Source organism: Oreochromis niloticus, linkage group LG13 (genome assembly GCF_001858045.2).
Source record: "Oreochromis niloticus isolate F11D_XX linkage group LG13, O_niloticus_UMD_NMBU, whole genome shotgun sequence".
Taxonomy (NCBI): domain Eukaryota; kingdom Metazoa; phylum Chordata; class Actinopteri; order Cichliformes; family Cichlidae; genus Oreochromis; species Oreochromis niloticus.
In genome coordinates, this window is record NC_031978.2 from 27,506,730 (window position 1) to 27,529,716 (window position 22,987).

Consider the following 22,987-nt stretch of genomic DNA (forward strand, 5'->3'; position numbering starts at 1 on the left):
GAATGTGTATGTCAGTGCTTGTTCCTGTGGCTGGATATATAAAAATATTAAGGTGACGGCACTTTACATTTAAAGGTAAAGACTTGATCACCTTCACCTGGTGGTCTTAATGTTATTGCTGACTGGCATACAGTCAATCAGGCTTCTGATTTCTTTAAAAATCAGTGGTTTATCGGCATACGTATACAACCTTCCTTGTTCATGTCTCTTAGGTTGTAAATAAATGATGACTGAACTTGCTTTCAGACTGTTCTCTGCACAAACATTTTTCCCTCAGATTATAAAGGGTGCTTTGGAGCATAACAGGCTGTATTGTAAAATGTTCGCCTATATAAGATTAATGGATGACTAGTGGGTTGGTAATTATCCAGGTGTGTTCCAGTTTGACACCATCATATTGTGTGACTTGAACTTTTAATTGCATATTTACTTATAACAGAGAGATGTGTTGTGATCAATTTGCAGCACACACGAATTTTCAAATTTGTGTGCCATAAATGATGGATTCCTGTAGATGTGAGTAAAGACTAATTATCCAGGTTAATTTAACAAGTATAGCTCAAGGACTTCAATATGCATGTGAGTTTTAGAGAGTTTAAAGGTGAACATTTATAGTTAATTTAGATGAATACATCAGGTCCACTGTGACCAATCACTCCGCTGCGGTGCCTAATTATGCATCACTAATAAATTGCGCAGTGAAAAGGAGAAAATTACCAGATCTCTACGTGTCCTTTCGAAATGCAACTAAAAATAGCCACACACTAGATGTAGCCTATTAATCATGAATGGTAGTAATTACTGGCTCGTGTGTAAAAGTGTTGGATCGCAGCTATGTGCTGCCGGGTTCATCCGGAGTGCGCGCCAAGCCTGGAGACTGGACTGTGATCAGTGTCCGCAGCTTGAACAGAAGCGCGCACGGAGAGGGCGTCCTGGAGGGCAGCAGCGATGCCGGAGCCGCCTATATAAGAGCCGCCAAGATGCCCCCGATCATTCGTCCACTCGCGCTTTTTCAAGACATCCCCCCTGACCGCGGCGCACAACTCGCGCTCTGCTCCGCTCTCACATGCAGACTGACGCTTTCCAGCAGCGGCGCACAATAACGCCCAAGCGCGTTTAGCGGATTTCTCCGTCCTGCGCTTCGCCATGCGCGGCGGCCAGCGCGGATTTCAACATCTGAACTTTTGGAAAGAGGAGTCCCGGAGCGCACAGCGTGCTCAGTGCAAGCGGCGCGTTTCCAAGTGACTGCAGAGCGCGCCTGTCTGGCACAGACTCCGCGTTAAGTTGTGAGTATGAGAAGAGGAGACCGAGGTTAGGGTCAGCGAGCAGCCAGCGGACTCTCCGGACACGGACAATGGAAACCTTCAGCGTGTCAGTGAACGGCGTGTCCTACACCGTGGCACCTGAACTCTCCACCACCGATGATCCCTTTAACGGACCCATCAAGAACATCGCGCCCTGGAACTTCACCATCCTGGCCGTTCTCATGTTTGTGGTCACCTCGCTGTCTTTAACCGAAAATTTCCTGGTCATGTTTGTCACTTTCAAATTCAAACAACTCAGGCAGCCCCTGAATTACATTATAGTTAATCTGGCCATCGCCGACTTTCTAGTCTCCCTCACCGGTGGAGTAATAAGTTTCCTGACTAACGCCAGGGGTTATTTCTTCCTCGGGAAGTGGGCTTGCGTCCTGGAGGGCTTTGCAGTTACTTTTTTCGGTAGGTTAACACTTCCCCCCTCCTGTTACTGTAATGGCAGAGATGAATGAAGCTCCAGCTTCCATAGCTGTAGCTGTCAGAGTGGCTCCTTTTACTGCAAAAAGGAGCTGCTGTGCGTGCGAGTAAAACAACTCCACGTGGTGTTATCCGACTTTATCACTGAACGCTTGTTAATAAATTAGGGCATCTGGGAGCCAGGTCAAATAAAGAATCAATCCCTCTAGCTGACAGAACATTTCAGCCTCAGGAATTTTGCTTGCTTTCCTTGGACAAGATTAAAACGATTAAAGCACTACTTTCTTACAGTGACAGGAGAAATGTTGAATTAATAACTCAATTCTGGCATCCATCAATGTGTAGACTGACTTTAAATGTGTGTAAAAGAACACATTTGTTTAAACAGCTCTGGACTCCATTCTATCTGACACACACCCTTTAAACCTCAGTTGTAACCAGGACACCAAAAGCACAAGGATCGGGATGTTAGATATTTTTGGTGAAAGTAAAACTATAACTCTAAAACTAATGTCAGTCTCACTGTTGACTTGAAGTTTGATTCTTTAGGGGCCTACATTTTATATACTGTGCATTATGTTTAAACTGTACCTGGATAGTATTTGCTTCCTGCTGCTGTGTGAGTCCAGAGTGTAAAACAGTAAAGCAGAATTCAAAGCTATCCTCGTACAGAAGCCTTCTCACACACTTTTGTACATGACTTGCTTTAAGTAGGTAGGTTACCAGCGCTGTGACCACCAATAACCAAGTAGGTGGGTTGGAATGGCATACAGAGGTTCCCATGCTGTGTGGGATCATGGGCATCTGGTGAGACACCTGCAGTACATAAAGTCTGAATACTTAATCATTTTATGCAAAGCCTTATTGGATTTGTGACATGGTTTCAGAGAGGAATGGCACATGAAGTAAAATGATGTTTTTGTCTAAGCCTGTAAAACTGACAGACTGTCAACAGGAAATATTAATTTATAATGAATTTATATTTTCATGCAACTTAATGAGAATATTACCAAATTACTGTCACGTGTGGTGCTTTAGTGAGCCAGCTTATTGCAGTACTGTATATGCTCTTTACCAGAACTGCATTATGCAGTGCATTAGTTGATGGCATCTGTCCCCAGAACTTACACACAGACGGTGATGTTAAATAACTCCAGAAATCAATGTATCGATCTCTATTTGCTCCATGATTATAACGTGTTGTGTGGGCTATTTGTGGGGACAAATTGCTATAATGCGCTGCATTGCAACCCTGCAGCGTACAGTTATTACTGAATGAGTGAAAACAAATGACTTGTGTGGCCATGTGCTGGAACGCTGAACAGATTTTGATCCTAAGCTGCAAAGCTGGGCTGGTGCTGCTACAACTGTAGATGATAACTGAAGAAGCTGTGCTGATACATAATCAATAACCCGCTGAAGTGAAGCGCACATCTTCCATAGGCTCGTGGTGAAAAGCCACTCTAATTTTTTTGCTTTAACAGCACTTTTAGATGATTAACTCCAGTGTCATTGCTATTGTTTGTGTGTGCATGTAAGAGGGTGTGGGTAAATATGAAAGTCATTACATTAGGTGAGCTTCTCCCCTCGAACAGGGTGGATGCTCCAATTAATATTCTGCTCAGGGTGAGAATGTTTTCTGTTTGTGTCTATTTTTAGGTCTTTGTACTGCACCTGTGCTATACAGATAAATACATTAAAACTTAATGGGTAAAAACTGCATTTTTCTAGAAAAACCCTCCTTTGATGTTCAGTTATCAGAACTTTAAAAGCTATAAAACCACCATTGGGAGTAATGGTATGAATTGTATTTGGGAACCTATATGCCAGAGGCTTTTGTTTAAATGTGTGATAATTGAACACCCTGGTTTATGCCCCTGTCTTTTGTCCTCCCCAGTGACTCCAGCAGAAGTACACATGAAGAATCTCACTGTGGAGAGATAAGCAATTAGCTCTTCTATGAGAGAGACTTATTACCACAATTAAATACTGCTTTTTAAAAATAAAGCTCATTAGGGGATAACCTAATGTACCCATCTCAAATCATTAAACTATTTCCAGCACCAGGGCAGCTGCTTTTACCCAGACATCGTGCAAGTCTGGGATGTTGCTGTGTATCACTGGCAAATGTCCCACTTGGCTCAACCACATTGACCTCCTGCTGTTTCCCTAAGGGATCGTGGCCCTCTGGTCCCTGGCTGTCCTGTCCTTTGAAAGGTTCTTTGTGATCTGCCGGCCTCTGGGTAACATCCGACTGCAAGCAAAGCATGCGATCCTGGGTCTTCTGTTCGTTTGGTCCTTCTCCTTCATCTGGACCTTCCCTCCAGTGCTGGGATGGAACAGATACACTGTAAGCAAGATTGGGACCACCTGTGAGCCCGACTGGTGAGAAATGAGCACTTCTCACACACAAATCACATTTAGAAAAAAAGCCAAACTTATTTCCTCAATACCCAAAAAGTATTTTAATGCTAGAGGTTTTTGCTATGGGGCAAATAACCCTGTTGTATACTTAAGAAAGCAGGGTTTGATTGACCTTAACAGAAAATTATGATTTGAGTTGAACTTTAATTCTTAAGACCTTTTTTCCTTACTCACATCATGCACCAGTTGGCAAAATGAATGGCTGCATTTGGTTAAATATAAACAACTGCTGGTTTGTGAATCATGTCACCTTTTTTTGACAACTTGGTGGCATCATAAGAAACTGTCAAACCGTAGCATGCGATCCAAAATAGTGATGTCTGTTGGAGCATGAAACCTCCACATTAGTGTTTAGGTTGCTATGATGATATTTGTTTTTCTTTTAATCCAGAATTGACCATATTATTTTAATGAGATGGTAGCGTGCTAAGCTAATTGTTAGTGCTAACAAGTTTACTTGGTTAGCAAGTATTATGCCTTAGCTTTATGAATGCAAAAAAACAAATAAACCAAGAAACAAACAATATAGTTTTTGCTCTGTTTTGGTCCTGAGGTAAATATCTAGAGTTGTAAATGAATATGTGACTGTCTGCTATTTGGTGTTGGGCAGATAACATGTAGCATATTTTTCCAAACTGAATGAAGTTCAGTGTGGTACTGAGGCAGAAACGGTGTTGGTCATTTAACCCAAGCAAGTTCACAAGGGTTATAATACTCAAAGACAATGATGAAGGGTCATTCAATGTGAGTATGTCCCTAAGATTGTCTTTACATGTACTTAAGTCACCTGATGAGCTGCAACATGTTGATGGCAGAATTTAAATTAATTAACGTTACTGGATTTTAGGTCTTTATGAACTTCACTGGTTCAACGTTAACCTTAAACAATGTGTTTCACATAGAAATGGAGCAGCCATTCTTCCCTCAACCCTGTCACTCAGATCTACGTCGCTCTTTCAGCCATGTTAGCTTGCTGTGTGCTAATTTTTGTTATCAAAAAAAAGAGGTCTCCTCTAACCTTGGCCCTCAGGGCGTCATCTGGGTAGTGCTATTTAGCTGCTTTGATCAAAGGTGTGCAGATATGGGCTGAGAGTTTGCCTGAAGCCCTGTTGGAGAACCACTGCTTAGAAGAAGCGCCAGGAGAACAAATTGTCCAGACAATGCAATTAAGACATCACCTTATGGAGATCCCAAGCACATATATAATCCCCTACATCTCTGGCTGCACACGGTGTGAGCTGTGTCACAAAATATTTGGTTAACAGCAGGAGCAGGTGTGTGAGCTTCAGTTGCAACATGCACAGCCTGATAAAATTTAAAAGCCTCATTTATGTGCATCTTTTTATATGCATATATGTATATATGCAAATATTCAGTGCTGGAAGCGCTGGCTTTTGAAGGACTGCGCATGTTGTCACAGAACTGTCGGCAGGTAGCTGCACCCTGCGTGGAGTCTACTAAGTTTATCCTACTGACTTTCTTTGAAATCCCCTCTACTGCTCAGGTGTTCTGTAGGATATTTAGTACAAAGACACATGCAGAGGTGGGAGGTTGTCAGCTCAAATCCCTGGGCTTGTTTAGAAGATCTGCATGTATGGCACATACTATTCACCCTCTACCATACGCTCATTAAACTATCATGTATACTTTTTGGGAGGTTGGCCTATTGCTCTGTTTCCTTGTAACTAGAGACACTAGCATATTGTAAATATGTGAGTACAGCATTGTGTAATGTCATCTACATGTCAAATCATTCAAAACTCTATCACCTTGTAGTACAACATAACATGAAGGAGGTTACATTTAAGTTTAGGTAGTTTAAGTAGGATGTGGTTGGAGTTTGAATTTTCATGAGCTTGTTTTCCTCGTTTTTACTATATTTATGCACAATATGGCTACAGCAGAAGCCCAAGTCAGCAGATGATAGCTGATGGTTTCCCAGACTGCATCTTTCATTACACAAATCTCATATATTAGCTTCAAATACTTCATATGTTCCCCTTTTATTATCAGTGACTCAGTCTTCAGCATGGACGATACCAGTGTTGGCTAAATTTATGGAAAGATGATATTCTTTTAGAGAACGCTGAAGTTCTTCTTCCAGGCTTCTGGAGCTGTCGCTAACTCACAAGCATTTTTGGTTTCCCACTGCTGCAACTTAAGTTTGTGAATGTGAGAACTGAAGAACGAAGCAGCGTAAGAGTTTCAAATTGACTGAATGAATGAATCTCAGTGACTTTGGCCTTAAGGTCAGGGATCCTGAAATTCATGTGAATGCGATAACTTGAGAATAAGGCGATGTAAGATGTTGAATTTCATACCAGGTGCATGAAATGGAGGCTGAAGGGTATTTTTTGCATCTGCAGCCGTTATCCAGACAGAGTGGGACACAGGCGGGTCCCAAACTAAGAAAGTTCTGATGGTCACAGGTCAACCTTTAACTTCATGCTCTCAGCCACATATATTCTCAGTTTAATTTGAATAATCAGAGGTTTTCTAACCTGTGTGTCAGTGATCACAGTGTATTTTATAGGACTTAGTGCTTCTTTCTAATAAAATATTTGTTCTTTTATTGTTTTTTAAAAACATGTCATACAAAACAGGAAACATGAAAAGTTTCTTTTTCTTTCTCCATTTTCATAGTACACATTTTTTTTAACAAAAAAACCCCAAACAAGAATATTTCATTATAGTATATAGTCCAGTTACTTCTGTCTAGCTTCATGCAAAACTTGGGTGTTTTTAACTTATATTTTATGGTCTGAGCAATAATCTAATGTTTCTGTAACAGATTAGATTGAAATATCATTGTTTCCCAGTGTGAAGCAGCACTACTGTTTCCCACAATGTGAATGAAGAGATTTTCTCTGGCAGGCAAGTTGTTGGAGAAAAATCACACCAGCTGGTGGTGGAAAGCAAGATCCTGTTAGCTGATTTCATTTTTGAGTTGTCAGCAACAGTGCAGGAATTCACCTCATTAAAAATGACTCTTGGAGGTGATTTCAATGCTGTCTGTTTATACGCAGAAGTGACTAGGTAATTGAATTGTAAGCTAATTTGGCCCACTGAACAGTAGATGGTGCTAATGAGGAGAATGCTTCATTTGGTCCAGTTACTCACTTTTTTTTATATTTTACTATGTTCATGTCCTGCCCCTCAGAGGGTTGAATGCATGCATGTTGCTACATTTTTAGGAATCCAGTGAGTTGCTGTCACAGGCCTGAGGATTTCTGTGCAAATCTACCAGTTTCCTACAACTCTACTGCCCTCTAAACACAACCTCAGTGTTTGATATTTAGCGCCATGCATTCCATAAATGAATGAGGTGTGAAATGTGGCATTGCAAATCTCCAACTAAACCACACTTCAAGCCCCACCCTCTGGTGTTTTGAGCCACAGAAATTTGTGTCAGCTGTGAAATTAGGAGTCACAGGTAGACACAGCGACATTAATTTAAAATTAGTGAAACTTTTTTTTTCTGTTCATCTTTGAACAGGTATTCAACCAACATCACAGATCACAGCTACATCCTTACTTTCTTCGTCACCTGTTTCATTTTGCCTCTCGGGGTGATTTTCTTCTGCTATGGGAAGCTCCTACGGAAGCTCAGGAAGGTCAGTTCTTACACAGCGCACACACACACACACACACACACACACACACACACACACACACTATCATTTTAACAGTTTTACAAAATGACAGAAAAGTTAAGAAGGAGAGCTCAGAAGGAAGAATGAAATAAACCAGACTTCAGCGCAGTACTGATGTCATCATTGTGACTCAGTAAATTACTAGTTAAGATATTTCTTAATTTGGAGCTTTTATTTCAGGGAATATCAGGTACTGGATGACTGCTCACTGCAGCTGACAGTACTGTTACTCATCTCTCATAATAATAAGTGTCAGGTTATAATGGCTGTTGTCCACCTACATGGAAATGACTGGATATTACTGATCAGCTGATGGACATGTACAGTCATGTAATAAAGAAAGTTTTCACACAACTCTGAGAAACTAAGCACAGTCTTACCAAGACTGGCTTCTGTAGGAATTTTGAGGGAAACTAGCAGCCAGATGCCAGTGATCAATTATTAATTTGATTAGCAGTTATTGTGTGACTGCCTCTATAAAAGTTCTGGCAGTTTGCTGGTCTGGAGCACCAGTCTTTTAACACAGTGCTGCAATCTTTCCAGGAGCGGACGTCCCAGCAAATGCATGACTGCATACATTTTTATGTTGCTGTCAGGTATCACATGGTCGTCTGGCCACTGCCAGGAAACCAGAGCGCCAAGTGACCCGCATGGTGGTGGTGATGATCGTGGCATTCATGGTGGGTTGGACACCATACGCAGTCTTCTCCATATTGGTCACAGCACATCCAACTATTGAACTGGATCCAAGACTGGCTTCTATCCCAGCCTTCTTCTCCAAGACAGCTGCCGTCTACAATCCAATCATCTATGTTTTCATGAACAAACAGGTAAGTAGACATTTTTAGAGCCACTGCATCACAGTTTCATTTTAGTCACACTAGTAAGTGTTGCTTTACTTTAGTCTCGCCATTCCTTCCTGGAGACACATTAACTGCTTGTGTCACATGAAAGCTGTTGAACTACAGAGGTGGATTTATTCTGTTGTTTTGTAGTGTCGGCCTGTTTCTCAGTGCACCGTGAATGACTGAAGTATAAAATCCACAGTGCACAACTGTCTGCTTAAAAAAAAAAAAAGGTGTGAGGCTTACCACTGTAAAAGGGCTGCTGCTGACATTTCTTCATGCCATTTACTTCATTTTTCATTTTACACTGTGCTCTCTCGCTCTGTTCTCAGTGTGAGGGACAAATACCTGGATTTTGACTGCAGCTTTTGAAAGAACTAATAAAGGCAGATTTTTTTTGACACATAATGTATACCCTTTACACACCCATCACCTTGGATGTGTTTTGTTCCCTTGATGGCATAAACCATTTTCTATATAAGACAATCGTTCTTTATGCAAAGCATTTAATAAACATTGGTAGTTGATGCTTGCTACAAAATACTACCAGATTTAAAGCACTATTTAAATGTTTTAATTACTGCTTTATTTAAGCATCGTCGTTTATCAAGTCACAACTTTTCTTTTACTTTAACAAAAATGTTGTAAAACAGTTGATGTGGAAGTGAAATGTAGCCACAGCTCAGTTACTGTATAAGAAGGTTTTCTATTTACATTATGGTTCCCACACAGGAGCATCCTAACAGTTGCTGTTGAATGTTCATCTGCTGAAATGCAGCTCGAACATTTCGAGACAAACTTACGGTGTGAATTCAATATTTTGAAAATTCTCAAGCAAATTTTGCATGAGAGGCATTATTTATTAGTAATAGTACTGTGGCAGTTTTGTTATGTTACATGTGCCGCATTGCAGGTGACAGTCGGATATTTGTACTGTAGACTGGTGGATTCCAATGTTTAGTAAAGATACAGTGGGGACCTAATAATCTGATCCCCTGCTGAAATGGGGATTTGAAATGTGCGTTTGCTCACTTACAAAGAAATCAAAATTCTCTAATTTTCAGCCAAAAATCCAGAAAAACACGTTACATACAATTTAGAAATTGTTTTGCATGTTGCTGAGTGAAATAAGTCTTTGATCCTCAAGCAAAACAGGACTTAGTACTTGGTGGAGGAACTTTGCTGGCAAATGCAGCCATAAGAGGTTTCTCATAGTTGATTTGTGCACACTTCCGGGGGGATTTTGGGATCCACTCTTTTTTATAGGAACTCTAAATCCTTTAGGTTTCTTTGGGTGCTGCTCAGCAACTCGCAGCCTTTGGTTCCTTCACAGATTTTTGATAGGATTGAGGTCTGGAGACTGGCTAGGCCACTTCGTGACCTTAATATGCGTCTACTTTAGCCACTGCTTAGTTGCCTTAGCGGTATGTTATGGATCATTGTCATGCTGGGAGGCCCATCCATTACCCATCTTCAGTATTATGGCAGGACGGGAGGTTCTCGTCCAACATTTTATGGTATAGAGCTCTGTCCATTGGCCCCAAGGTGAAGTCACCCTGTAGCCTTACTAGACGAACAGCCCAACAGCTTGACAGTGGGGAAGCTGTTCTTTGGGCATTTTACTTTCAGTGTTTTCAGTCCAATCACAGCAGGTTGAGTTGATGCCAAAGAGTCTGATTTTAGTTTCATCTGACCACAGAAATTTCTCCAGTCTTTTCTGAGTCATTTAGATGTTGCTAAAGTTAAGACGGGCCTGTACGTGTGCTTCCTTGAGCAGGCAACCTTGCAGGTGCTGCAAAATTTTAATTCATTACAGTGCAGTGTTACCGATAGTGTTCTTGGTGACTGTGGTCCCAACTGCCTTCAGATTATTAACAAACTTCTCCAGTGTATTTTAGGGATGATCCACCACCGTTCTCATTGGCCATGGAACTACAGGGCATTTTATATTTCTTCCATTTCTGAATAAAAAGAAGGGAGGAAGGGATTTAAATAATTATTTATAATAATTAACAGAATGTATGTGACTTTCCTGTAACTTTCCCAGTGTAAAAAGTGCAATGCAGTGTCATATCTCCTTTCACGGGTTCCTCAATTGCATATAGTTTATTTGACCATTTTTTATTATTTTCTGTTAGGATTATTTACATTGAAATATGACCATTAGACTTGACTACATAACATTTTTCATACATGTGCTTGGCAAAGGGCCTAGATCAGATCATTGCCTGTAGTCTGTGGCATGTCGTCCATCTCCATCAGATTGCCCCACTTTGCTGTTTAAGTAGGTCAGCCAGACCCACTGAATGTAAATAACACCTAGCCGGCAGGTCTAAACAGCCCAGCTGCTAATGCTCATAACACTCAAGTGACCTCTACTGCTTGATATTTTCCCTCTCTGTGTCTCTGTGGGTTACATAACAAGGTGAGGTAAAGTAGAGGCTGGAGGTGACTTGATGCATGACTACTGCAATATATACCTGTAGTTCTAGAGGAAGACCACCTCCAGTTCAATAAACCTCAAAAAGCTAAAAGGTGAAAAAAACTTTCTGCATTCACCATAGTTGTTATGACTGTGCTGTGTGGCAGGCAGGAGGAGGACCGAAATACATGACTATCAAATGGAAAGGTAAACTCAAAGCAGAAGCTTTATTTGCGGAGAAAACGACGAATACAACAAACTAAACTGGAAACTAGAAACTCAAACTAGAAAACAAGAAAACAAACCAGGAACAGGACACTAGGAAAGCATGACGTTCATAAAGAGGCAGACTAGACAGTAAGATGTAGAAACAGACTTGGGAACAGAGGAAACATGAAGCACAGAGACAAAAGTAACTAGACATGGAACACAGGGAAGATGTAGTGAACAAGAATACAGAACTAAACCTTCACTAGAGATATGACACCGGGAACACAGGGAAGGCACAGAAACAGAACAGAAAACCTAGAAACCAGAAACTATAAGTACAATACAAACAGAAAACAATAATTCAAAGAATATAACTTAAACCAAAAACACTGGGTCACCAGATCCAATGCCGTGAAATTTATTTCAACTCAGGCTTTAAACAGGCTTTGTTCTCTCAATGTCATGTTAGTTTAACTATTGAGGATCTAAAAAAGCAAAAAAAAAACAACTCTCTTAATCTTGCAGTTCTGGAGAGTACGACAATGTACATTTTGTCCACAGGATCTTGATCTCTATTCGGAAAATCAAATTCTTTCATCCCACTCCCTCTGCCATTGACTCAGTTTAGTAAAACTCAAATCAAGAAAGCACAAGTAACAGCTAAAGTACCAGGGAGGACCTTTGAAAGATAAAGTGCATAATTGGACTGGTGGTCTTTAAGGTAACAGATGACCAGAAGCATGTGATACAGCATATTTGCTATATTCAAAAGAAAAGCTTATGGATGGTATGACACCGCTTTTCTTGTGTAATATTAAGTCCACAGGTACAACTCGGCGAACCAGAAGAGCTGCAAGACCAGAAAGGATTCTTAGACCATAAAAATATAAGAAAACAAAAATGAGTCCAACAGTCAGCAATAAGAAAAAAGGTTTTGTTGAAGTTGCACAGCTCAGTTCATTTAAAGAATGAATTAGTTCACAGTGTTTTCAGTTAAAAAGTTCTTATAAACCAACGACTATGTCCTGCCTGCCCATGACCTCAGTTTGTCACCAGAACAAATTGGTGTAGTCAAAGTTTCAGCTTTTCAAACCTTAGGGTGTTCTTAAACTTTAAAGGAGGTGGAAGTATCTGCTATAAAGAACTAATGTGTTTCAGGCCAGTCGTTTTAAGGTGATCTTTTATGATCTTGTTCTCTATGTGGGAGTGCTTTAAAGCTACTGTTTTATTGGAGGAAAGCTTTATACAACCATTATATATAAAAAGCTACAACATATTTTAGGTCACAGGAGGAATAGCTATTGAAAGCAGCACTGCCATAACGGCAGCCCTGTGCTTTTTCATGACATCGGAGGATAGCAGAGGTGTTGCTCTCACACTCCGAACGGCACTGCTGCTTTGAGGGGAGCAGTTAGGAGGCTTGCACCATTAAATTAGAGAGGTCATCAAGGGTGGGAATGATTCTTTCTCCTCAAGGCTACACGGAGTGGGAAGCGGAAAAAGGTCAATTAGTGATTTTTAGTGTTGATGGAATGTGAAATCAATGGGTCTGTTTTTGAAGAGCTGCTAAAAATGGCTGTATTCTTAAAGATAACACTGACAAGGTGTCAGTTCCACTGCTGTTGTGTCTTTCTGAGGGGGTGTACTCCTCCCAGGCCCCCTCAGAATCAGCTGAATCAGCGTAACAGAACAAGCAGTAGTAACCTAGCTGTAAATGGGTTTTTAATACAGCAAAGCAACATGAAACTTCTGAATTTAAACCTAAACTGCTGTCAAGCTTTTAAATGCCACAGAGCATCTTTGATTCTTGAGTGGATGAGAGGCAGAAGAAAAACCCCAAATTACTGTCATGATTTGCACAAGGCTATTTTTACCGCAGCATCCCCATGTACCGTGAGACATCTCCCACATTATAAGAAGTCCAGAGGAGATACTTGTCCCATGCAAAATGGGCATAAGGTGCAAAAACTTTACATTTTGCAATTTAGATCTAGTTGACCATGCATACATCTACAGTTTTCCCCTTTTTCTCTGTTACATAACTGCACACATCATGACTGGTTAAATGTCTCCAAGTGAGACAGGAAGAACATCTCTTCTCTTTTCATGGATTTTCCATCTGGCATTTTCTTTTCTGCAGAACTGCATCTGAGTAATGGTGGCACATTGACAGCTGTCAGCACATCACTAATGAGGAAACTTTACCCCACCAGCCTCGTCGAGCGCTGACAAGATACCAGCCTGTATTTATGTTCATGAGAAATGGAGCCCTCAGACACAAATGCAGGGTTCATATAAGTAAACCACTTTAATATTGTGGACACCTTGTAGTTTTAACAGGTCTCAGAATGTAACACATCAGAGCTGATCTTCTTCATGGTCATCTCTGTACAGTCAAACTTCATGATATACAGTTATAGTCACTCTGGTTCCCTGCTTTGGTTATAGGAAAAAACAGTTTGCTCTTAGCATCAGAATCAGATATTTTTTTAATCCCTAAGAAAATTATGTGGTTACAGTTGCTCTAAGACAATAAGAATAGGAACAGACCGAACTAAATCAAACAATTTATTAAAAAGTTTACAAATGATAAGAAATAGCTTCAATACATATAATTACCTTAATTATAAATATCCAGAATTTAACAGAGATGTATATATATGATTGACATTTTACTCTAACCTGTATAACTTTGTTATTTCTTATTTTCATTGTAGAGCATGTGCAAAAGGTAGTGTAACTATTGCACAGTGTGCATTAGATGGATGAGTTTGTGGTGTGAATGAGACACGGCGGGTCCAGGGATCATAGGTTTGAGCCATTTTATTGATATCACATCACACCACAACACCCCCAAACCCCTGAGTCCCGTGTTTTTAACTAGGCGGGCGTGATTAAGGATGCCGTGCAGGTGTGTCCGCCCTCCCTGCACGGCACCGCAGACCACGCCCCACCACAGAGTTGTTCAGGCAGAAATGACTTCCTGTGTCATTCAGTGGTGCATTTGTGTAATCTCTCACTGAGCGTGCTCCTGTGATTGGCCAGCACGTCATGTGAGTGGGAGGTATTGTCCAGCATTATCCTTATGTTGGACAACATCCGCCTCTCCGACGTCACCTTAGGGGAGTCCAGCTCCATCTCCACAACATTACTGGCTTTGCAGATCAGTTTATTGAGTGCTTTAGTCCTACCTATAAATATAAATCAACGGTCCCCAACCTTTTTTGCGCCACCGGTTTATGCCCGACAATATTTTCACGGATCAGCCTTTAAGGTGTCGCGGATAAATACAACAAAATAAAACTAGTACCGGTACCGAAAAAACAAGATTTATTCATAACACACGTGAAAAGACCCAGGAAAACCGAGTTAACGATAAAAACGATAACAAAATAACGCTGAAAACCGATAAAAACCCTGAAAACCACACATTTCACACCTGAGCCTCAACTCTCGCGGCCCGGTACCAAACGACTCACGGACCGGTACCGGTCCGAGGCCCGGGGGTTGGGGACCGCTAATATAAATGATCTTAGTTGCAGAGATGCATTGACTTGTGGTTTTGATTACTGTTTAGATCGTTTGTAAGGAACAGGAAAAAAAGAGACTGCAAAGGCAGTGTGCAATATTGTATGTGTGTGCATATAGCCCCAACTAATTTCCAACACCAGTCTAGTTGGTTATAAACACGCATAGCTGATAAATGAATGTTAAAAAAAACAATTGTTCTCCCCAGCAAGTTGAGTAATCTGCATTTTGCTCTGGACTATTGCCCTGGATCTGTATATGTAAATACTGCATTAGTTACTGCTGTTCATTGTGTCTGTCAGTGTGGTCCTGTTATTGCTCGTGGGTAGCATTACTTCCAAATGCATGTCTGTCTTGTAACAGATTCAGTCATGTAAGAGATACACTGAACACACTGTGTAACAAACACTTTAGTAAAATGTTATTTGTATGAAACACACCAGCAATTAACCATGACATTTGTTCGTTTAGCAGCAAATTCAGAATCAGATAAGCCAAATAACAGAGGTGGTTACATTAAGTGTGGCTGAAAGTAAACATTAGCGTTTGACTAACAGTAGCTAATAAGTTATTGAAACATGGCATTTCATCATTACATGATATTTCAATGTGAACATGGCATAAGAGGTTCTAATCTGTTATCTTGCTCTGTGTTCAGTTCAGGAAGTGTCTTATCCAGCACTTCACCGGCGTGGGGATGATCCCTGATAGCAACCTGAATCAGACCTCTGATCGACCTGGAATCACTGCCGAGAGTCACACGGGAGAGATGTCAGCCATTGCTGCCCACATCCCCGTGGGCAGCACCACGTCACCCAGATCGGACTTCAGATCTGATTCTCCAACCGACTGTGGTTCATTTGCTCAGCTTCCCATTCCAGAGAACAAAGTCTGCCCAATGTAACAATAGGCTTTACCCCGATAGCTGTTCTCTTTCCCTGAGCGTGAATAGACACCCTTCTGTAGACGCCCCACCCTCGCCCTGTGTTTCAAGGACAATTAAGGGTTAGCAAAAAGTAAGACATTTTATTGTCCAGAGTATTCTGGTAGATGTTCAGTTTATTAGTGGGAAAAAAAAGACTGAGGGGAAAGAACTGTAGAGACTGAACTGCTCAGAGCTTTATCCTGTAGATATCCTGTAAATATTTGCTCACCAATGCTCCTCTGTCCTGTTATTCAAGAATGTCTTGGATGTTCTCTTGACCATCACTGCACAATGGAGGGCACTTGATTCAACGTGATTCATTCATATCCCAATGAAAAAAAAAGGGACTGCAAAACCCACAGACCTTGACATCCGTTAGTTGAGGGCTAGCCAGTGTGTTTCAAATATCACAATGCACCCAGCCTTTCATCTCGTCCTCGCCTTCTCCTTTGAAGCCCCATGATGTTGCCTGCAGAGAAAGCGTGTTTTTCTATGCTGTTTCAGTATTTGCTTTGGCAGCAATTTTCATTCATCTCTCTCCGTCAAAAGGACGGAGCAGTCTGCTGAATTTGAATATTTTTTTTTGTATCCCGCGTAAACTAGTTTGGGTCAAAGCTTTTATCTTTTGTGAAGATGGTCAAGAGGGCTTACAGATGCCAGTCTCCCGTTCCCTCTGTTGCAGATATAGGAGGACAGCATATTAATAAGCAGTGGATCACCACATACATGCACACACTACAGTCCACTGCTTTGTGGTAAGCTCTCTATAGGAGCTGTGAAGAAATGCATCAATAATTATCACTAGCACAAGAGTGGGTTTGCTAGTCAGCCATGTATAAAAGCAATGAGTATTCATCACAAGCACAGTTCAGCAGCAATATTGAAGCTAAATACCGTCACTTTTGAGCACTTCAGCAGTAGCTACAAGTAGATGTAGCAGTCAGTGTTACAATATGTCTTCTACTTTCGTGGTGCATGTTCATTCATTATTACTGGGTATCTGTCAAAAACACCGTCGTATGCTAAGCAGTGATTCACCAGGTATGGTGTTTGTTTACAACGTGTGTTTCAGTCATGTCTGGCCGGGAGTAAAATCCAGCATTTTTAAGCACCAGTGCATCTGTGTCAAGTTAACTGTGACACCAACAACAGACCATTTTAAAGAGAACTGTCAAACTAGCTTCTGTCCTGTTCTGGAGAAGTCTGTCACAGATTTAATCGCTTCAATGACTGTTACTGCTTTGTTGTCAGGTCCAGAAACTTTAGATACATGTCTTTGGAACTTAAACCTGCATTAATCAATATGTTTTGTGTCAGCAGTGAATAAACTATGTGTTGTGAAAGGGTTACTGTTGGAAAAAACACTGAAGACCTGTGTTCTTTTTAGCTCGTTTAGCTTGTAGATTCATTTTCAAAGCAGCAAACTCTCAATATGGTTCAATTTTAGAAACAGGTTGCTGATTTCAGAAAAGGTCATTTAACCACCTGTTTGCTACCTGGGCAGGAATGTGCAAGACTTCTTTATGAAAGTGAATAAAGGAGTCTTATACTTCTGCACCTGTGGCATTTTTTATTCATTCCATATTTAGTGATGAGTCAACAAAATCCAGTTATGGATGCAAATTGTGGTGACAGCTAAATTACATACGGACAATGTGCGTTAAACATGACGTGAAAGAAACGGAAACAGAACATATTGCTTAATAAACAGCAATAAGGACCTTATCAAGAAACCTACAGAAGTATAGTTACAGTAAAAACTAGTTCTGTATCAGCACAAAGTGAAAGCCCACTAAAGAAGGAATGAGCTCTTCTCTAAAACTTGAAAGCCTTAAAGCAGTTTACAACCGCATGTGAGGCTAAAAGAATATTATTCTGTGGAGGTCAATGTCTTTAAGATGTTTCCATAATGAACATTCATATGTTTGGAGAAAAATTAAGAAGGCTCACCAGCCCAAACCATTAAACCTGTGAAGCATTGTGATAGGAGCAAAAAAAAGAAAGAAAATTGCTGAGATAAATCTCAGTTAGTCACAGGTGGTTCTTCCAAACACAAAATCCCAAAGTTAGGGTTAACCTGGAAAAACAAAAGTTATTTTTTCACAAAGTAGTTTTTAATGTATTTCATGGATGCATTGCGTGGTTTCCAGTAGCACACTTTAAAAATGCCAGTGTAGAGTCTAAACACAGCATATTGATATGAATGGTCACATTTTACAAAATTCGTACTCTGTCACTCTAAACATGAACAGGATGGTGCCACTACATTCATGTGACAGCGTACAAATCTGTTCTCCACTCGTGAAATTGGGGTACATGATGAGTCTGCATAATAAAGGCAGGGTTAGTATGAATTCAGAAACTTTGTTATAAAACAACTCGATTACCAGTTTGCTTGGTGTACATGTCTGTGGAGCGGCAGGGTGATTTTCCAGTGTCTGTACTGAATGCTGCTATTTTAAGTGCTTGCTGATTTGGTGGACTGCCTCTATGTGATTAGGAGTCTGAAATAATCTTTCTCATCTTATCTGCTTTGCCACAAATAGCTCTTTAACTTCTTTAACTTCTGAGCCTTTGTCTCGGGTTTGTTAACCAAAAGCTCCACCCTAAAACAGGTGGATTCAATGAAATCTCTGATTATTCACGCTGAATTATTCTTAGACACTATAATGGGTCATCCGACTAACTGGGTTAACATTGTGATGTTTATTCATTTGCAAACAGGATATTCCATTAATATTAATTACAAAGCACTGCATGCATGACATTATGATACCCATAAGCATTCTTTTAACGTTTCCCTAAGTCGTGCCACTACTGACACACAAGCTTCAGCAGCAGTGGATACAGCAGATGTATATCGTGGCTTCACCTTGAAGATCAGACAGGATATAAATCAAACAAACCTGCCAGTGTTACATTTTGGTGAAAAGGATTACAGACTGCACTGAATGCTGATGAGGGGAAGGGACACTTCCAACGTTCGTAGATGGGTTAAAGCACCTATCTCTCACCTCTTTACAGTGAGTTGTGTAACACTTATAAAGCATGGCAAGACTTGTTCAGCTGTTTTTGTCTCATGAGTACTATTGTAGATGTCATAGATGCACTGTGGTTGTAAAAATGTGTGTATTAAAGTATATATCTATTTTGTAAAAAGCCATAATCTAGTGTAGATTCTTTTTTGTCCTGATAAAAATAATCCTGAAATTGTGAACTACTCTGAGTGTGTGATTAGCAGCTTTGGATAAGATGCATTTCCTGTGCTTTGATTAACATCACAGACTCAGAGTGCAGAGATCCTTCCCCACATGTGATGCATTCAAAAAATTGGTATTGAGAACCATCAGCTACAAAGAAAAAATAAAACATGAATGAATCATTGTATCGGGAAATATAAACAGACTGCAGAAGAACAGAGAAGCCCTGATTGACAACCATAATTTTCTTTAATCCTCTGAGGTCTTCAATATTCAAACCTTAACTTTCAGGATACTTTATGTTTGGTTTTTGTTTTAAGGCTCTAAAACAGAGAATTATCACAGATGATGAGCTTCATGGGGTTAATGAGACAATAAGGTATTACAAAACAGGAATCAAGAAATTCAAGTACACAAAGTACGTCGAGACGACTATAGTGACTCAGATGGCCGATTGCAGAGGAAGACACAGGTGGAAACGGCAAAGCTGAACACAATCAAGGCACAATTAAAAATAATAATAATATAGGAATCAAATTGAAGACAGACTGAGTCCACCATTGAATAACAGCGAAAAACAAATAATGCTGAAAAAAAAGGAAGAATGTTGCAGAACACTGTTGATCTGCACTGTTAAAAAAAAAATCCTAAAAAAACAGTAATATTCCGGCAGCTGGGGCGCCAAAATAATACCAGAAAATAACAGAAAATAACTTTATCATAAAAATACGGTTATTTTCAGTAATGACAATACAGTTTGTTGCCCTAATTTTACATGGGATTTTGCCTTTTTCAAGTGCTTTTAAACATTAAATTAGGAACATGTTAATGTGATTAAACAGTGAAATTACCTATAAACAAGGTCAATGAATGTGGCAATATGAATAATAATACTTAAATGTACAGAAATATACAGTTAACAGTTGGTTTAAATAATAATGGATTGCATGCCCTGGGACAGACTGACATATCGCACCATCAGCCCCTCTGGCCATCACCAGTAGGCGGTAGGTGAAGTATCTTGACCAAGGACACAACGACCAAGAGTGTCCGAGCCGGGGCTCGAACCGGCAGCCTTCTGATTACAAGGCAAACTGCCAACTCTTGAGCCACGGTCGCCCTAAATAGAGATAATAATAATAATAATAATGTATTTTAACAATCTAAATATGCATATGTACAGACAGATACATTTAAAACACAAGAAAATTATGTTTTATTACATTACAGTGATTTTATATTAATTTACATTTGTAATGTGAAATCACAGTCTATTTATGTAAATTTAATGATATTCTAGAAGAACAGAACAAAACTGTAAAATACACAGTACAATACTTTTATATTAGGATTTTTTTTACAGTGTGGTGTCCTAATCATCACAAGCAACACTAAGCAGAAAAACAACAAAGCTCATATTTATTTTTTCATTATTGTGCTTGCCATCAGAAAATCTGAAACAATATAATTACACATTAAATGCAACTCGTTGTGTTCATGTCTGACACTCTCACAGCCCAATAAAGGAGACGTTGAAATTACTTACTTACAAATTGCAGTGACCATGTGACACATAGTTTGCACTGCTGTAACTTTACAGCTGGACAAGTTGCAGCTAAAATTTATTCCTGCAGCAGAAAATCTCACTTAAAGCGCACGGTCAAGAGAACAGCCTAGTAAAAACATCATGCTTCCAGATGATTTTACTGCTTTGTGACTTCCTGCCTGTGTGTGTAACCTCTTCATATTTTTGGAATATTATAGTGTTCACTTCCCTCGCCTGATTTCCAGGGTGAGCAAAGACAGTCAACAAAAAGATATTCTGAGTATGTTAAACTTGCTTCATACCGTGTCTAGTAAACACGGGGAACACCAGAAAAATATGAACACGAAATAACATCAGCAAAATCACAACAGGGACCAAAGCTCCACAAATTCCTAACATGGAGCCACTTCTCACTGGTTGTAATCAGTTTTGTGTGATGAGGGCGAGAGTGTGCATAACCTCCAATAAAATGAGCCCAAAGAGAGAATAACTGACAGTAAACAGTAAAAACGTGCAAACTGCCTTTCAGATGGATGCAACACTCAAATAAAATCTGCTATTTAACAGTAAATAGGTTCAACTAAATTGATGAGCTAGCTTGATGTTTTCTGTGGTTGGATTAATTCTTTGTATTTTAAATGGCATACAAATATAATTTGCTATCCGATCGGCACAGGGATGTGCGCATAATTCTAAGTCAGGTCAACAAGACCACATATTATAACACATAATCCATCAAGTCCAAGCACATAAAACCAGAATGCATGGCACATTGTACAGACTAGCAGGAACATTACAGCTTGGCTTTCAGTAACAAACAGCATCTTCTTGAGCTTCAAGGAAAAAAAAAAAAGGTCTAGTGAGAATTATTATTGTTATTTGATTATTTGAGCCAAATAATTAGTATTTGTGGTGTGTTTTTAATTTACACTCCAGTGAGCTTTTTTGTACACTCTCCACTTTTCAGGTTGTAATGGATGGAGAGGATGGAGGACAGAGAAACAGTGTGTATATAGTCCTTCAGTCGGAGATCTAAATAGCACAACATAAAGCTACACAAAGAGTCAAAAGGGTCTCTAGTGTTAGAAAAAAAGGTTTTCTGTCTTCCTTCTCTTTCTATATTACCTGTCTTCTAAATGGCTGCTTACAAGGTCCTGTCTGCTTTCCACACAGAAGAAATCAATATTTGGAGCACATGCATGTTGTACAACCAGAGCAACACATGGACTGTATAAACTAACCTATCAGGAAGCAGCGGGAATTTGTTCAGACCCCATTATGGTGCATTATGGTGACATCATTGGGACACGTCCTTAATATTTTAAAATATTCTCAAAGACTAACACATGCCATGTGTAGATTAAACGGTGTGATCTGTAATTAACATGAGCCGGCAGGAACCTCCACCCCCTCCATCATCTCCTCCCTCTTCTCTGTGCTCTCCTGGTCTGCAACCAGTGCAGACCCAGGCGGTGGCAAACAAATGACCTCCCTACTTCATGTCATGGGGGATATTTGTGCAACATTTAATATATCACAGACACGGTGACTCAGTCCTCCAAGCTGGGAACAGTTATTGTAAATTCACACAGTCCATAAATTGTTTTACAAGGTATAGACTGAGTGAGAGCACACAGAAAAATCTGAATGTTTGGTGCCATTAATACAGAAAATTTCATTGAAAAGACTTTTTTATTTCAGGTTTTGAGCCCTCATGCAAATGTAAATACACAAGACTGTTACATTTAGTTTTAAACTTTGGTATACTTACAGTAAGCTGCTAAATAATGCAAAAATAGCCATATACGTAACATTATTGGGTCTTAATTATTCATTTATTCATGTGTTTACATTAAACTTGCTGCTGGAAGTGAATTTTTGATTACCGGTAAACAGTGTTTATGGGGCAAACTAACTTGTTCTGAAGGATGTCTGGGAACTTCCTTAGAGCCATGTGAAGTGGTCTGAGCATCTGACTAGGATACCTCCTGGTGAAGTGTTTCGGGCACTTCCAACTAAGAGGCCCAGGATCGACCCAGGACAAAGCACCTGTCTCTCAGGTGCTTTAATAATACCTCAGTATCCCACCAGAGAGGTGGAGGAGTGTCTCTGGTACAACCCAGACCCCTCTACAAGATTTTAAAATTTCCATTATTACCAAACACATAATGCAGAACAGCTGTTCTGTACTTTAAGTTTTGCTCCTTTAAAAAAATGTTTTTATATGGAAAACAGAATATGGAAATATTAAATCCGTATTATCAGCAAAGCCAAACTAAAATACAAAACCAACCTTATAAATGGGTATGATCAAACCAAGACAACCAACGAAGAAGAAGAGAAATGCAGAGCAGTGTAAAGTTGAGGAAGAAGGTAGTTGAGAGTCAGTGCCTTGCTCAAGGGTCTGTGTTGAGTAGTAACACTTTCCTCTACTCGCTTGAAACTGTCGGTCCACTCTTTGAAGGAACAGTGACACCAGTGACTTCATATCTATCATGCAG

The 22,987-nt window shown here is 40.0% G+C and overlaps 1 protein-coding gene across 1 annotated transcript; it reads left to right on the plus strand.

Moving 5' to 3' along the window:
* Positions 1-813: 813 nt before the first annotated feature.
* On the plus strand, positions 814-18,922 carry valopa (vertebrate ancient long opsin a). The gene is made up of 5 exons (XM_003458690.5): positions 814-1,718; positions 3,908-4,118; positions 7,654-7,771; positions 8,407-8,640; positions 15,474-18,922. The coding sequence occupies exons 1-5, from the start codon at positions 1,355-1,357 to the stop codon at positions 15,717-15,719; spliced, it is 1,173 nt and encodes a 390-aa protein (XP_003458738.1). The 5' UTR covers positions 814-1,354; the 3' UTR covers positions 15,720-18,922.
* The last annotated feature ends 4,065 nt before the right edge of the window (positions 18,923-22,987 follow it).